This window comes from Rana temporaria, chromosome 12, assembly GCF_905171775.1.
Source record: "Rana temporaria chromosome 12, aRanTem1.1, whole genome shotgun sequence".
Classification (NCBI taxonomy): Eukaryota; Metazoa; Chordata; class Amphibia; order Anura; family Ranidae; genus Rana; species Rana temporaria.
Genome location: NC_053500.1, coordinates 114,557,594 through 114,574,750, shown reverse-complemented (window position 1 = coordinate 114,574,750; position 17,157 = coordinate 114,557,594). Strand labels below are relative to the sequence as shown.

Here is a 17,157-nt window from a genome sequence, read left to right as displayed (position 1 = left end):
CGCTGACAATAGCAATCTGTGTCTATCGAATCTGCCGTCGAATGTGCCTAACCTAACTCTATTAGTCCGACATTATTCTACATAGCGAGGAAAAATTTGACATAGAGAGAAAAGATTCGACATTATAGAGACAGTGTTGGGGTAGACCATTCGATGTGAACGACGACGATTCGACGAAGCAGTGAAAAACATACAAACGTTGAATCTGTCATTGAAGGCTTATGGTGTCTGTCGAAAAATCTAAGAAGATTCGACGAAGCAGCTAAACTGTACGACACCGCAATCATACATTTCAAATGCTATAGGCTATAGAAGAATTCAAATGTTGGTTGACTAGTAATAATTTATAAATATAATATAATATATATATATAATCATACCCCCCTCAAGAGGCTCTCTCCACACCAGGGAGAAAGCCTCTCATTACTGTGTGGAGTTACAGACAGAAGAACAGGAAGTGAGGATTTCTCAGAAGAAATAAGGACATTTAAAAGCAAAATGGAAGGATGAGGTAAGTGAAGGAGGACTGTACTAAGGGAAAGGAAGCTATTTAGGGGAAAAAATTGTACCTTTACAAACCCTTTAATACATGGAAAGATAAAAAAAATACTGACGTTATATAGAATAAGCAGTTCAACACTTGACCACCTAATCTGTGAGCAACATTACCCCCAAAAAGTGAGTTGCACACAAAGGAAAGGAGAAGATTTCCTCCATGATGACAGTTCTTACAACATGATGAAGATTTCAGAGACACAGAGAAATATATCTTTATCTTATTTTCTTTTGAACATTTGAAATAAAGAATTCCCCCGTGACGTACTTATGAGCACACACCCCACCAATACCTCCGCACTGTGGCTGCTATACCAGCAGCGAGGAGGAAGCTGCACTGGCTGATAACACATTGTAAGTGACAGATAACAATTCAGAAAAAGCTCCAGGGACTGAGACTACGCTGGCAATCATCTGAAGGACGACTGGCAACATTCCGGCATCCAAAGGAAAAATGAGGAAAGGTGAGATGGCATCTGCTACCAGGATGGATACTGGGAAGGATACCTAACAAGCTTGATAAATGAATTTTATCATTGTAATGATTTGGGGTATAGTCTGATAGCCTGAACACAGACCTAAATCTATGGCTGTTAGTGTGTGCATATACCTGTGTTTGACTATAGCTTGCTTCAGTTTTGTGTAACACGTGTGCTGTACTTTTATGGCCTTGATAGCACTTAAAATAGATGTAAACCCCAAGGTTGGCCATACATTGTGCAATTTTCCTTTAGATTTACCTATATAATATAAGGTCAAACACTTTCAAATTGTGCAAATATATTGAGTATAGCCTCATATAAGCAAAGTAACTCATCTTAAAAGCATACCATCATCCAAATTAATATAAAGACAAAAAGGATGGGGGAAAGGTGATAAGGGACAGTGGCTAATGCTGACCCTATAGCATTCCCTCCCCCTGGAATTGATGGACTATCTCGGTACTTTATAAGAAGTAACATACATGTTTTAGTAAAAAGGAAATTTTATTACATATAAAATTTGTTAAACATAAAATACATGGTTAAAATTGAAAATATTGAAAATATTGCCCCCAAGCAATATCTGTTATTACAAACATATAGACTGGTCTGTGCCTCGACTAGTTTCGCAGTAAAACCGCTTCCTCAAGAGGACCAATCTATAAAGCAAACAATACAATTAATATTTAACAAACATAGTAGTTCAACAGTATCCATATTACAACATAAGAAGGGGTAATAATACAAGAAAATAGCTTACCCAATGTTTGGGTGGTCATGTGCGGCATCAGGCCGCCCGGGCAAGTTACCCCCTGCGGCGGACAAGTTGGATAGTGAGGAAATCTCTAAATAGAGATTATTAAAGCGGGGGTTCACCCAAAAAAAAAATTCTAACATTACATTGAGCCGAGTTGTGATAATGAGATTATGCTGACCTTTTTAATTTTATTGCCGTACATACCGTTTTATCCATATTTTCACCGCGGCTTCTGGGTATGTAATCTGTGGGACTGGGCGTTGCTAATTGATTGACATGCTTCCGACTACTTCCTGACCAGTGATGTACCTGTACGTCGCTGGACTTTCAGTGGTTATACTGGAATGATGCCCAGTATAGTTTTTTAGAGCTGGCCGTTGGCTCTCTTACAAAAGTAATCCTGGTGGCTAACTAGCCACTGGACTGCTTTTACTAGCAGCAAGAGGTGATGCCCCCGCCACCTTTCACGGGATTGACTATAGTAACCTAGAAGTGATGACATGATATCACTTCCATGACATGATGTCAACAGCGCCATCTGTAAAGAATCAAAAGCATTTTAAAAACACAGATTTTGGTGTTTTAAATGCTATTAGGGGCAGGAGGATAGATTTGGGGTCTTACAGTTTTATTTTCTTTGATTTGAAATTCATAATTTTGTTAGATAATAATTTTCGTTTATTCGGCACACTACTCGTAAATTTAGTAATTGTTACTTTTGTGAGATTGCCTTTTCCGTTGATTCGTACGTAACATTGTTTTGTTTTCGTTGATTCGTGTCTACTACCGTGCTTCGAATGTATTCGTACTTTCGTAAATACATTGCTGTCATTCGCAATCTAGTATTTTAGTTTCGTTTTCAACATGCGGCTATAGCCTCCTACTGTGCTCCAAATGCATTCGTATTTTCGTAAATACATTGCGGTCATTCGTAATGATTCGCAATCTTGTATTTTAGTTTCATTTTCAACAAGCGGCTATAGCCTCCACCCCTGTACACCATTTTGAGAGGGTATATCTTGCTTAATTTCTAATAAGTCCTGTACTTACTCCCAGTCCACGAGACCTGACTCAGTCTCCACCTCAACTGAATCTAAAAAGATTCAGGAAAGCATTGTGACTCAGACACAAAATAAATAAGCTGACTGGCTAAGATATTAAGTAAGATACATCACTCACTACACTGCCCATTAGAAAGAACGATTCAAGAACACGAAATTACGAACAGACAAAGAAACTAATTTACGAATATACGAAATTACGAACTTACATATTAAGATACACTTTCTTACACTGTCCATTCAAAAGAACGATTCAAGAACACGAACAAACAAAATTACGAACATACAAAGAAATTAAATTACGAACACACGAATGAAATACGAACATACGAAATTACGAACAGACAAAGGATTGAAAATAAGGAATGCAAATCATTCGTTATAGATGTCATTTTCGTTCTTTTACTGTTTCGGTGTTTTGTAAGTTTGTCCATTCGTAAGTTCGTATTTTCGCATGTTCATAATTTTGCTTATTTGTAATTTCGTAATTTTCATATTTTGGTTCTTTCAGCTATTCGGATTTTCGAATTGATCCAAATGTATGAATACTAACAAATTCATACGAAAATCCATTCGTTACGAACCGAATCGCACATGTCTAAAGTCCAGACCTTCTCTGCAGGGCCGTCTTAATAGCATCATGGGCCCCTGGGCAAAGTAATACACTGGGGCCCCTACCAGACTGCCCCAATTTACACACCTACTTTCAAGAAATAAAGTATAAATAGTTGATAGAATTAAACATATATTCAATAAAATCAATTTTAGAAAAGGAAAACATTCTATAAATCAAAGACTAGTCAACACAAAGGGCACAGTACAGGGGGAGATGCAGAAGAGCACAGTACATGGGGGGGGGGGGTCAGGAGGGCACAATACTGGGATCAGGATGGCACAGTACAGGTTCTGGGACGCTTCCCAGAACCTGTAAAAAGCATGATTGTCCCAGCAAATCCATGACAGTTGGCAAGTATGATGTAATGCAAGATTATTGTGGGGACCCCCATGTACCTGGGGCCCCTGGGCAGTGTCCAGGAGTGCCCTTGTATTAAGATGGCCCGGGGAGGCATCCGTGCTACATATATATATATATACTGTATATACACCGTGTACAGTTACACAGCCTTTTTCATTAGAGATAAACTTGCATATAAATAAAATTAGTTCACTTCCCAAGGCTTATCATTGCAGACCTTTTTGAATATATAGTATAGCAGCAGGTAAGGGATTTAAAATGTTTTCCTAAGATGTTAGATTTATTTGTACAGTGCAATATGGAATATGTATTATCAGTAACCTATTTGTCATTTTGTTTAATATTAAACTACATTTTACAATGTAACTATTTTGGAGGGTGCAATTATTTCTGATCTATGAAGGATAATATATGTTTTCATTTTATGTCAGATCGACCACCCGTAACATGTGATCTCCAAGTGACACGAAACAACAGGGAGCATCGTACTATCAGCCTAAGCAAAGAGGCGCGCCTGTTCATAAGACGGGGACAGGAATTTACGATCACATTACAGTTTCAAAACCAGACCCTAAGACAAGAGGATCTGAGCAAATTCAGCCTCATTATAAAAACAGGTGAGATAAAACAAGTTAACATTACATTTGGGGCAAAGCGCAGGCAGGCTCTCTTTGAGGACCTGAATTGTGGAAGGTGTGCTTATAAAACACAAGCAGAGGGCAAAGGACTAGTTGCCATTGTTGACTGTAAGCTAAGGTCACAAGATTATTAAATTGAAATCCGGGGACATATTTTTTTTTACTAGTAATGGCGGCAATCAGCGACTCTCTGCCCGCCACCGCAAGCCTCACAGCCTGTCGAGTCTTACTCTCTGGGCCTTGGCTACTACCAGGTGGGGAGCAGAGGAAGATCACTCCACCAGGGAAGACAAGGAGATAGGCTGGCAGGCGGCTGGTCTGGACTTGAGCCAAGGCAAAAGAACATGCGAGCAGAGCTGAATGGGCATGCACCAGAAACTGAAGACATATTCCCTCCACTCCGACCAGCACATGATCATCAGAAAGGGGCACCGATAATGGAAAAAATACACCCCCCCCCCCTAAGCTAGTAGGAGCGGTGAAGTAGGGGGGTGTAATTCAGGTTTTTAGATTTTTAATTCTGCACTGAAAGTCTATGAAATTGCCCCAGCCCCTGTTCAAATCCAATCCGGGGACTAAACTGGGGACAGCCTTGGTCCGGGGACAGTGTCCTCAATCCGGGGACTGTCCCCAGAAACCAGGGATGTCTGGTCACCCTACTGAAAGCTTCCTGTAGCCAATATTTCCCTTATTACTGACTTACCACATTTGTCTCTGTGTGGTGGTGGCCATCTTGGTAGAGGAGCAGGGCTTTGCATCCTCATGTCAGAGCTACCCCCAGATTACTCTGATGACCCGTGGGGTAATATTCAAAGCAGAACTAAAGTACCACTTTAATCAACTGTGAGCTGGCAGGTTCTCCATTGCAGAAGAGACATGCAGAAGAAACTTACCTGTCTGCTCGCAGTATTCTTTAGAATGTGCATTTGTTGCGCAAGCTCAGTTTACATTCACAATGCTGATGTATAACTGGATAACTGAAGTCCTGCGTATGTGCAGGAATTATGTCATCCCTTGCCAGTCAATGAAGACAGGCAAAGCCCAGGACCCAGAGGAAGCTGGGTAGAAGATGGCAGAGCCATTAAAGGAAAATTGACTGTTGAAGTTTGGCAATAGTAATATATTGTAGAAAAGTAAGGCAAATAGAAACAGGCCCAATAGGGAGTCAACACCTTTGGAGACATTTACAACTGTAACAATGGTGGAGCAGAAGTCTGAAGACCTGGAGATGGCAACAGCGTCTTCCACAAGGAGCAAAATGCAGACTGGCCAGTCCAAACCCAGGGAGTCTTCCTTGGAGAAGATGGCGTAATCCCTGCACTTCCCTACCCATCCAGAACCTTTCTCTGTCTCTAATTACTGCCCCTGGCAAACAGGTGTCCTGTCCCTATGCTAGCCACTTGCAAAATGCACGCCAAGCCCAGGAGCCAGGGCTATAAAAGGCTCTGCCCTCAAGATGGCCATCGTAGTCACATGGGGCATCAGCATCCAAACAGACAGCTGTCTCCCTATGACCAAGGAAACACTATACATCCTGACATCCCAGCCTGACATATATGGAAACTGCCTGACATGCGTGGAAACTGGTGAGAGAGGAGAAGCAGGACACTGACGAGCTCGCTGCTCGTGGAGATAAGCCTCATATTTTATATTCCATGTGAGTGCATCTGAGTGTGTTATGTGCAAGACCCCCCGGCTCTATCAATATTACACCATCCTGTTCTATGTTCCTTATATTTGCATGTACTGCCTTGGAATGTGAGAGCAATCTATACCATCAAGACCAGACCATAATGCCGCATACACACCATCACTTTATGTGATGAAAAAAAATGACGTTTTTAAAAACGTCACTTTAATTGACTGTGTGTGGGGGAAAACGTCGTTTTATGTTTTCTAAAAAACGACCAAAAAAAATTGAAGCATGCTTCAATTTTATGTGTCGTTTTTCAAAAGTGCACTTTTTACTTCACAGAGATTGACCGTGTGTAGCAAAAAACGTCGTTTTCTAAGACGTTTTTTCATCCACGCATGCCCAGAAGCTACTTATGAAGCAAGCTTCAATGGTAAAACGTGGTGGAACGTAACCTCACTTTGCAAGAACATTGTGAGAAAAACGATGGTGTGTAGGCAACTTCGTCTTTGAAAATTGAAGTTTCAAAAACGTCATTTTTTACTTCACAGAAAGTGTCGTTTTTTTTCATCACATAAAGTGATGGTGTGTACGCGGCATAAGGGTTTTCCTCTCAGGCTCTTTTTGCTTGATGTAAGGTGAGCTGCTGGGACCACAAGAGGTGTGTGTGTGGAGATTTTTAAGGTGACGGTCTATCCTTTCTTCACCAGAGTTGGCTGTGGGGTCTCCCTTCGTTGAATATCTGTCCTCATTTTTCAACCATCAGACTTACCAGACTTTTGGAGACCTTGAGTTTCTTTCGTTTCTTGGACTTTTTTTTTTTTTTTTTTGCATATGTGTATCTTGTATATTTACTGAATTATTGTTAAATTTTTTGCTATCTATAGTTATTACCACGGCATACCCACGTATTCACTGTCACTTGTGTCCCTTGCCCCCCCCTTTCCCCCTGCCCCTTTCACACATTTGCAATATATTATTGATAGTGTGTTTTCACAGCGCAGACATCTTTCACTTGTTCCATTATCACTTTGTCTATCAAGGTAGACCTTCCTGGGTTTTGCAGCAGTGCCCCTTTCACTCTCCCTCCCCCACCCTCCCCCCCTTTGTATTCACAGACAGCGCAGGAGTTTCACCTTTCACACTCCATTAGAATGGCGCCACCCTTTGGGCTGCTTTTGCTGATTTCGTGTTAGCGTGTGTTAGTAAAAGTTTGGTGAGTGAGAGACGATTCGCGTTTTTCAATCTTCGTGCTTTTCAGTCTGTTACAGCGTGACAAATGTGCCATCTCCATTACGAATGCTAGTTTTACCAGATCAAGCTTTCTTGTCTCATAACTTGCTTCTGAGCATGCGCGTTTTTTCCCCCTCGTTAAAGCCTGCACACAACCGTTTTCACAATTTGAAAAACTACGAGAAAAAATAGAGCAGGTTCTTAATTTTTAACGGCATTTTTCTCGTCGAGAAAAATGCTCTGGAGCATACACACGGCCGTTTTTCACGACCAATTAAAAAAAATTGCATTTTTCTCGTCATGAAAAACGGTCGTGTGTACACGGCATAACAGTTTGATAAATGCAATCCAGAAAATCTGAACAGCAGGAGGGATGTGAGCTGGTCTACAGCCATCATATTTTTTTCTTTGTGGTCACTTGTCCCTTTAAATATTCCTTTCATGAGGAAATACAAATATTATAGGTCTGATTATTCACTGGGTGTAAACAGTTTAACTAGATTTTTAGCAATTTATCATCACTGTATTTATTTGTTTTTCCGTTATAAAGCTGTAAGAGAAGCAAGAATACTTTGGTTAATATCACAATTTGCTCTGTAGTCCAGCACTGATCAGGTGATACTTTACCATTCCCCATACACATGGCAATTATTCAGTCAATTTTAACCACTTTTAATCAGGAATCACAAATATGATCTAAATGTATTTGCCAGAAACCAAGCAATCTACCACCCATGAGTTTGATCAACCAGCAGAACTTTCTCAAATGTGAAATCGAATCTGGTTTGGTATCAATGGAATGCACCAAATTTCAACTATGATCAAAATTGAAACAGAAATGCTGCTTTCAATTTCAGTTTTACAGTATCACCTCGCAGTCGATCAAATCAAACCCATTGTTTTATATCTTTGAATGCTTTGCAATTTCATTGAAAAATATAATGGAAATTTGTCAATCAAATAGCCACATGTAATAATCAGGTTGAAATAATGACTGGAAGCCAATGGCTGGTTCAAATGACTTTAGGAAAGCCTATTGTTATTTTAAAATGCAGACATTTTTTGTTTTTTAGGTCCCAAACCTTCAAAAAAAGATGGAACTAAGAACAGTTTTCCCATATCCAGCCTAAGTGACAGGAAAACGTGGAGTGCCAGGGTCGTTGATTGCAAGCAAGGAATGTGGAAAGTGTGTGTCAACACACCAGCGAGTGCCATCATTGGATACTACACAATCTCAATCAAAATCTCCAGTGGAGTCATTGAGAACCTGGGGGAGTTCATGATACTTTTTAACCCTTGGTGTGAGGGTAAGCATATATTATGTGAGGGTACTGTAAGTGCATGTGTCAGGCATTGTTAAGCTTTTTAACCTCCCTTTTTTAAATAAACAGAGATAACCACTCCTTTACTGTCAACTGTACAAACTAACAACTGTCTTTATTATCTGGTTGTATTATAGGATAACTAAATGGCTTACACCTGAGGGACCTTAAAGAGGGAGTTCACCCTAAAAATTATTTTTACCCTTAGATTGATGCTCATTTTGTCTAGGGGAATCGGCTAGTATTTTTAAAATCGAAGCTGTACTTACCGTTTTAGAGAGCGATCTTCTCCGCCGCTTCCGGGTATGGGTCTTCGGGACTGGGCGTTCCTATTTTGATTGACAGTCTTCCGACAGGCTTCCGACAGTCGCATCCATCGCATCATGAGTAGCCGAAAGAAGCCGAACGTCGGTGCGGCGCTATACTGCGCCTGCGCACCGACGTTCGGCTACTTTCGGAAAATCGTGACGCGATGGATGCGACCGTCGGAAGCCTGTCGGAAGACTGTCAATCAAAATAGGAACGCCCAGTCCCGCAGCCCATACCCGGAAGCGGCGGAGAAGATCGCTCTCTAAAAAGGTAAGTACAGCTTAGATTTTTTTAAAAAATAGCCGATTCCCCTAGACAAAATGAGCAGGAATCTAAGGGTAAAAAGTTGTATGTCCGGGTGAACCTCCACTTTAAGGAACTCAGTCAGGTGATAACTAGACCATTGTTCCTAATTTTTATGGACAGGTTACTGACTGGGATGGTATCAGCTGATTGGAGAAAAGCCAATGTGGTACCAATATTGAAAAAGGGCAGAGATAAATGCCTGGGAACTTCAGGCCAGTTAGCCTAACATCAATAGTCTGCAAGCTATTGGAGGGGATGATAAGGGACTATGTCTAAGATTGTATTAATGAAAACGATATCATTAGCAGTAATCAGCATGGATTCATGCAGAATCATTCTTGCCAAACCAATCTATTAACATTCTATGAAAACGTGGGCTGAAAGTTTAGCAGGGCAATAACTTCTGCACAGGATGTGGAAACCTTACAAGAAGACTTAAATTAAAAACATGGGTGGGCAACTACATGGCAAATGAGGTTTAATGTTAAAAAATGTAAAGTAATGCAGTTGGGTGCTAAAAATATGAACACAAATTACTCACTAGGGAAAGAACCTCTGGGGGGATCTAGGATGGAAAAGGACCTGGTGGTCCTAGTAGATGACAGGCTCAGCAATGGTGTGCAATGTCAAGCTGCTGCAAGCCAAGCCAACAGAATATTGCCATGTATTAAAAAGGGGATTCACTTTGAAAATAAAACGATAATTCTCCCACTCAACAAGACTCTGGTCCGGCCGCATCTTGAGTATGCCATTTAGTTCTGGGCACCAGTCCTCAGGTAGAATGTGTAGGAACTGGAGAGAGTCAAGAGAAGGGCAACAAATCTAATTAAGGGACTGGAGGATTTCAGCTATGGGGAAAGACTACAGGCATTGAACTTATTCTCACTGGAGAAGAGACGCTTGACAAGGGTTATGATAGCAATGTAGAAATACGGTACTGGTGACCCTAGCAAAGGGAATTTTTTTTTCAGTAAAAGGGAATTTAAAAAGACATGTGGCCATTCACTGAAATTAAAAGAGAAGTGGTTTAACCTTAAACTGAGTAGAGGGTCCTTTACTGTCAAAGCGGTAAGGATGTGAAATTCTCTTCCACCAGCAGTGGTATCAGCAGGCAGCGTCGATAGTTTCAAAAAACGATTAGATGGGAACCTTAACAATCACAACTTAAAGGGATATACAATGTACTAGTGACATAAACATAAGCACACTCACACACCACAGGTCAAACTGGATGGGCTGGTGTCTTTTTTCAGCCTTAAAAACTGTGTAACTATGTAGCAACAATAATTTTTTAAAAGAAGTAAGCTTTTACGGCTCCAACGTTTCTCCCAAGGCAGGTTTCCTATAAAAAGTCTATTGTTCCCCTTTATAACATTGACCTCAGCTGAAACTTTTTATGGTCTCCCGGTCTATTAGATGATCCAGTGTACCTGCACAGTGAAGCTGAACGGCGAGAGTATGTCCTCAGTGAAGATGGCATCATCTATCTGGGCACAGAGAGTCATGTTCAGCCCCAGCCTTGGCACTTTGGTCAGGTAGGTGTGTCAATGCAGCATGCCATCATGCTCAGCCCTTGCCCTGGCACTTTGGTCAGGTAGGTGTGTTAATAAACAATGCCAACTTTTTTTATGTTGGTTGGTGATCTTTATGTCTACCTGGAAATAGTCATCAAATAAAAAAGCATGGTTTCATGCTCAAGTATTATCAGGGTAGGACTTAGGGGCATTGGCCCCCTGGGCCAGTACAAATATAATATTTTAGGGTGGTGGCCCTAAGTAGAGATTCAGACATTAGTCAGAGTGGGATCAGAGTCAGTGACACATAATGGGCATTATATAGCCACCTGCCCCTCTTTAAGGCCTCGTACACACGACCGAACATGTCTGCTGAAACTGGTCCGCGGACCAGTTTCCGCGGACATGTTCGGTCGTCTGTACGGCCGACCGGACCGGATTCACGGCCTAGCGGACAGGTTTCCAGCAGAAAAATGTTTCTTAGCATGCTATGAAACATGTCCGCTGGAAGCCTGTCCGTCGGACATGTTCGGTCGTCTGTACGACTCACCGGACATGTCTGCTCGGCCGAAAGCCCTCGCATGCGTCGAAGTGATTCGACGCATGCGTGGAAGCATTGACCTTCCAGGGTCGCGCACGTCGCCGCGTCATCGTCGCGGCCACGTCGCGACCACGTCACAGCGTTCGCTGTCTGCGGGGATTTTGGTCTGATGGTGTGTACACACATCAGACCAAAATCTGGCAGCGGACATGTCCGATGAAAACGGTCCGGCGGACCGTTTTCATCGGATTGTCCGTCCGTGTGTACGAGGCCTTAGATGTACAATCACAGTATGGGGCAGAAGGAAGTCTCTTAGCATTAGAGTTGTCATGTAACAGAATGCAAGGGCCACAAAGGAATGTGATGCTGGAAGATCTAAAAAGGTGTGTTACAATAAACCATGTCCATTAGTAACACTGCTGTTCACGCTGTCCACCAGTAATTGTGACACCCTGGTATCATTTGAGTAGTACATTTTCTTTATCCTGCAAAAAAATACCATAAAAAGTCCGTATGACTCTTCTCAGTTGATCTTGCTCTCGGTTCCATTACCTAATTTCCACAACAGGACAAATATGGAGGGAAAATGCAAAAAAAAAAAAAAAACTGCCGTTGTTATTGGTGGTGTCTCATTTCCTCTTTTGCCCAAGGCTCAGGCCCACATTTACATGTACATTTAGCCCTAGATGATACATTTATTTTTTACCTTTTCCTATGTGCTGATGCTGAGCTAAGGCTGGTGAATTTCATTTTACAGTTTGAGGAGGACATACCAGAAATATGCATTAGGTTCTTGGACACAAACCCACGCTATCAGGAAACACCAGAAATGCACTACATCAAGAGAAATGATCCAGTCTACATCTGCCAGATAATAGGAGACATGGTAAGAAAATGAAAAAATATTGTTTCTTAATTTCCCCTGGTAAAAAAAATTGTATCATCTCTATATGTTAATGTATTGCATGCAGATTGGCCTGAGGGATGATGAGGACAGAGTTGCCTTTATGTGTGAGAATGGAAGACAGTCCTATAAATGGATAAGCAGTGTCCCAGTCCTGCGCCAGTGGTTCCAAGAGGGGAGTCGGACAGTATACGGACATCATTGGGTGTTTACAGCAGTGCTGTGTACAGGTATTACCAGGGCTGTATTTTTTTTTTTGTATAATCTTTATTTATGAAAGACAGGGCAGTACATCTCAAAAAACATTTGCCAAAGGTATAGACATTAAGTAATGCACCAGTCATTCCTTTTTGTTATTCCATAAAAAAATAAAACACACGTGACAAACATTCACAAAACAAAAAAAAAACAAAAAACATTTAAATCAACCAAAAGTATAGGGGATTCAGTAGTCAGATAATGGGTCGGCGGTGAGGTCTCCACCCACAGAACGAGTAAGCCGAGCCCTAACGGCCTGCTTGTCGAATGTGGGACGAAGTTGTCCTCTGAAGAGGAGTTATTGTGTGCATGCTCAAGCCGACCGACTCCGCAGACAGTAAGTAGATTATAGTGTATCATATAGATTAAAGGGTGAGCCGAAAGGGCGCGTGCATAGAGAAGGGGGCGACTATACGCCTCCAGCTAACCTCTCCCCGCAACGCGCCCCCCCTAGGCTCCCCCAAGTCAAGACAACTGCACCACGGTGGCACAAAAGTGCCGATCCCCGGAACAGATCGGGGTATCTCATGCTGGCAGACTGCCTAAGTCTGTCGGGTCAATCGGCTCGCCTACATCTCCCCCGTCACCTGGTGCTGAACAAGTGGACCGCCTTTAGACCGACGGCCCTAGCAGGTTGAAGCATAAATAGAAAAGTGTGGTGAAAAGAAAAAGAAAGAGAAAAAAAGATAGAGAGAGGGAGATAGACTGGGACATACCTGGAATCTCACATCCGGCTCCGCCTCCACTCCAGGCCCCGTCGGCATCTCAGCACATACTGGATATCTAGAAGAAAAAACTGTTCATCCCAACTCCCGACCAGGCTTAGCTAAGTGGGAGGAAAAAGAGGCATTGTGTTAGCTCAAAATCTGTTACAGTTGGAACTGACATAGGATTGATTTTCCAGTCCCAAAGCACCTGTGCTGTCATGTGGTAGGAAGGGGAGGGAGTCACATGCTCCCCCATACCTGGAAATATCAGGTATTTGGCTTTTGATACCCGCTTTTGATACCCCGCGTCAACATGGACTCCCCCACCCATTCTGGGTAAAACTATCACCCCTAGCACCAAAGTCAAAAGTCTCGGAGTCATTTTCGACGCCTACATGACAATGGATGCACAAATAGGGTCAGTAGTCAGCGGATCCCACCATCTGCTGCGCCTACTACGCAGACTCACGCCCTTTATCCCGAAAGAGGACATTGCAGTCGTTGTGGGAACAATCATCAATTCCAGACTCGACTACGCAAATGCCCTCTATCTAGGACTCCCCAAATACCAAATCACTCGTCCGCAAGTCGTTCAAAATACGGCCGCTCGACTAGTGACTGGGAAAAAACCATGGGAATCAATCTCACCTTCACTGAGATCCCTTCATTGGTTGCCAGTAAAAGACAGAATCACTTTCAAGGCACTCTGCCTAATACATAAGTGTATTCAAGGCAACGCCCCCCAATATCTATGCGAAAAAATAAAAGCCCATAACCCCAATCGCATTCTGCGACCCACCAATCAAAACCTCCTCCAGATACCCAAAGCCAGATACAAGTCCAAAGGAGATCGAAGATTTGCAGTCCAGGGACCTCGCCTGTGGAATGCACTACCAACCACCATCCGACTGGAGTCGGACCACTTGGCCTTTAGGAGAAAGATTAAAACCCATCTCTTCTGATGTCAAGGGGTTCCTTACCCATGAAATGGATACAGCGCCCAGAGGCGATTCAGTTCGCATGTGTTGCGCTTTACAAGTTTCTCTCTCTCTCTCTCTCTCTCTCTCTCTCTCTCTCTCAGTAGTGAATGGATCAGTGAGGGAGCAAAGGGACAATGAGTATATGCAGAAGAATGGTCATCATTAATGTGACAAAGCAGTTCAGGTTCAGGCTGTGCATGAAACACTTCCAACAGCTGCTCAATATGTTGTTTCACCATGGAATTGAAATTAAATAGTATATAAATATAGTGTGAAGGTGCTTGAATACTAAACCAATCACTGAGGTCAAAGGCATAGTAACTTTATGTCATAAACAACTTCACCTTAAAGTAGAACGATAGGCAAAACATATTTCTTTGGTGTTTTGGATAGAGTAAGTAAGGTTTATAACCCCTGTAAGGTTTATTTTTGCCGTGTTTGTTCCATTCGGGATATCTCCCTTAATTTCCTGTCCCATAGCCAGGGCTCAAGTCCTGCGGGAATGCGCGGGAACGGAGTTCCTGTACTTTTTTCACAGCAGGAACTCAGTTCCCTTTGCAGGACTAGAGCAGCTGAGAGCAGCCGAGCCGCCCTAGCCAATCCTTCACTAAGCGGCGATGCCCAGCTCGAGTCACTGTCAGGGGCAGGAGAACCTTCTGACTCCTGGGAGCTTTTGTCATTGTTCCCAGGAGACATTGCAGAGGTCTCCTGGGAACAATGACAAAAGCTCCCAGGAGACATTGCGGCATTGAGGAAGTGACAGAATACCCGCACACTACCCGATGAATCCATATACAGGAAGCGGCCAGTAACATAAAGGATTACTAAGGTACAGTGGATCGGAAAAAAAACATGCGGTTTAGTAATTATGCATATGAGCGTATCATTTTATTTTTTTTGGTGGGGGAGTGGATCTCCCACACTTTTTTCCCCAGGACTTGACCCCTGCCCATAGCCAAACAGGAAGTGAAAGGAAATCCCTGAAAATCAAGGCAATTTTTACTAGTGTCCCCCATGGAATATTTCCCCACTATTATTTTTCTGAGGACAACCCAAAATTTGGGATTTTCTTTTACTTTCACGTTGAATGATATTGGTAAACAGTACAGAGAGGGTGAATCTTCCGAACCGATACACATACAGCAACATTAACTGGCAGGTGGTGTAATCCATCTCTCCTCTATCCAAAACTAAAAGGTTTTGCCTTAAGTTATACTTTAACTTCTGTCTCCTACTATCCTTCTGTCACCCTCTCTCTGATTTTCCACATAATATGTCTGTGTCTTCCTCGCAAGCTGCATGTCCTACACTCCAAGCCCCCTTCTGTACTCCTAGTACTCCCCGTTTGATACCTTCTACTCAGCATCCACTTACTAACTGGCATGGTGTTTCATCAGGTCTCATTAAAGTGAACCTGTTGCTTTGGCCGATATGGGGAAAAGTATGGATTTGCATTAAATATCCAGCAGGGCCCTCTAATTCCTCCTGTATTGAATTGTATTGGAACTGTACTGTCTGCCCTAATGTTGTAAATCGCTGTTTAAACTGTTACCGCTATATAAATCCTATGTAATAATAATAATACATACAGTGCCTTGCGAAAGTATTCGGCCCCCTTGAACTTTGCGACCTTTTGCCACATTTCAGGCTTCAAACATAAAGATATAAAACTGTAATTTTTTTTGAACAATCAACAACAAGTGGGACACAATCATGAAGTGGAATGAAATTTATTGGATATTTCAAACTTTTTTAACAAATAAAAAACTGAAAAATTGGGTGTGCAAAATTATTCAGCCCCCTTAAGTTAATACTTTGTAGCACCACCTTTTGCTGCGATTACAGCTGTAAGTCGCTTGAGGTATGTCTCTATCAGTTTTGCACATCGAGAGACTGAAATTTTTGCCCATTCCTGCTTGCAAAACCACCCGAGCTCAGTGAGGTTGGATGGAGAGCGTTTGTGAACAGCAGTTTTCAGTTCCTTCCACAGATTCTCGATTGGATTCAGGTCTGGACTTTGACTTGGCCATTCTATCACCTGGATATGTGTATTTCTGAACCATTCCATTGTAGATTTTGCTTTATGTTTTGGATCATTGTCTTGTTGGAAGACAAATCTCCGTCCCAGTCTCAGGTCTTTTGCAGACTCCATCAGGTTTTCTTCCAGAATGGTCCTGTATTTGGCTCCATCCATCTTCCCATCAATTTTAACCATCTTCCCTGTCCCTGCTGAAGAAAAGCAGGCCCAAACCATGATGCTGCCACCCCCATGTTTCACAGTGGGGATGGTGTGTTCAGGGTGATGAGCTGTGTTGCTTTTATGCCAAACATAAAGTTTTGCATTGTTGCCAAAAAGTTTGATTTTGGTTTCATCTGAGCAGAGCACCTTCTTCCACATGTTTGGTGTGTCCCCAGGTGGCTTGTGGCAAACCTTAAACGACACTTTTTATGGATATCTTTAAGAAATGGCTTTCTTCTTGCCACTCTTCCATAAAGGCCAGATTTGTGCAGTATACGACTGATTGTTGTCCTATGGACAGAGTCTCCCACCTCAGCTGTAGATCTCTGCAGTTCATCCAGAGTGATCATGGGCCTCTTGGCTGCATCTCTGATCAGTCTTCTCCTTGTATGAGCTGAAAGTTTAGAGGGACGGCCAGGTCTTCATAGATTTGCAGTGGTCTGATAGTCCTTCCATTTCAATATTATCACTTTCACAGTAGCTCCTTGGGATGTTTAAAGCTTGGGAAATCTTTTTGTATCCAAATCCGGCTTTAAACTTCTCCACAACAGTATCTCGGACCTGCCTGGTGTGTTCCTTGTTCTTCATGATGCTCTCTGCGCTTTAAACGGACCTCTGAGACTATCACAGTGCAGGTGCATTTATACAAGAACTTGTTTACACACAGGTGGATTCTATTTATCATCATTAGTCATTTAGGTCAACATTGGATCATTCAGAGATCCTCACTGAACTTCTGGAG

General features: G+C 42.3%; 1 protein-coding gene across 1 annotated transcript in view; it reads left to right on the top strand.

Moving 5' to 3' along the window:
* Nucleotides 1-627: 627 nt before the first annotated feature.
* LOC120918603 (protein 4.2-like) overlaps nucleotides 628-17,157 on the top strand; it is a 52,470-nt gene continuing 35,940 nt past the window's right edge. Inside the window, exons 1-6 of the mRNA XM_040330275.1 lie at nucleotides 628-1,019; nucleotides 4,263-4,448; nucleotides 8,409-8,642; nucleotides 10,689-10,807; nucleotides 12,085-12,213; nucleotides 12,299-12,461. Coding sequence (XP_040186209.1) covers nucleotides 1,010-1,019; nucleotides 4,263-4,448; nucleotides 8,409-8,642; nucleotides 10,689-10,807; nucleotides 12,085-12,213; nucleotides 12,299-12,461 — 841 coding nt within the window. The 5' untranslated portion in view covers nucleotides 628-1,009. The remainder of the gene's footprint in view (nucleotides 1,020-4,262; nucleotides 4,449-8,408; nucleotides 8,643-10,688; nucleotides 10,808-12,084; nucleotides 12,214-12,298; nucleotides 12,462-17,157) is intronic.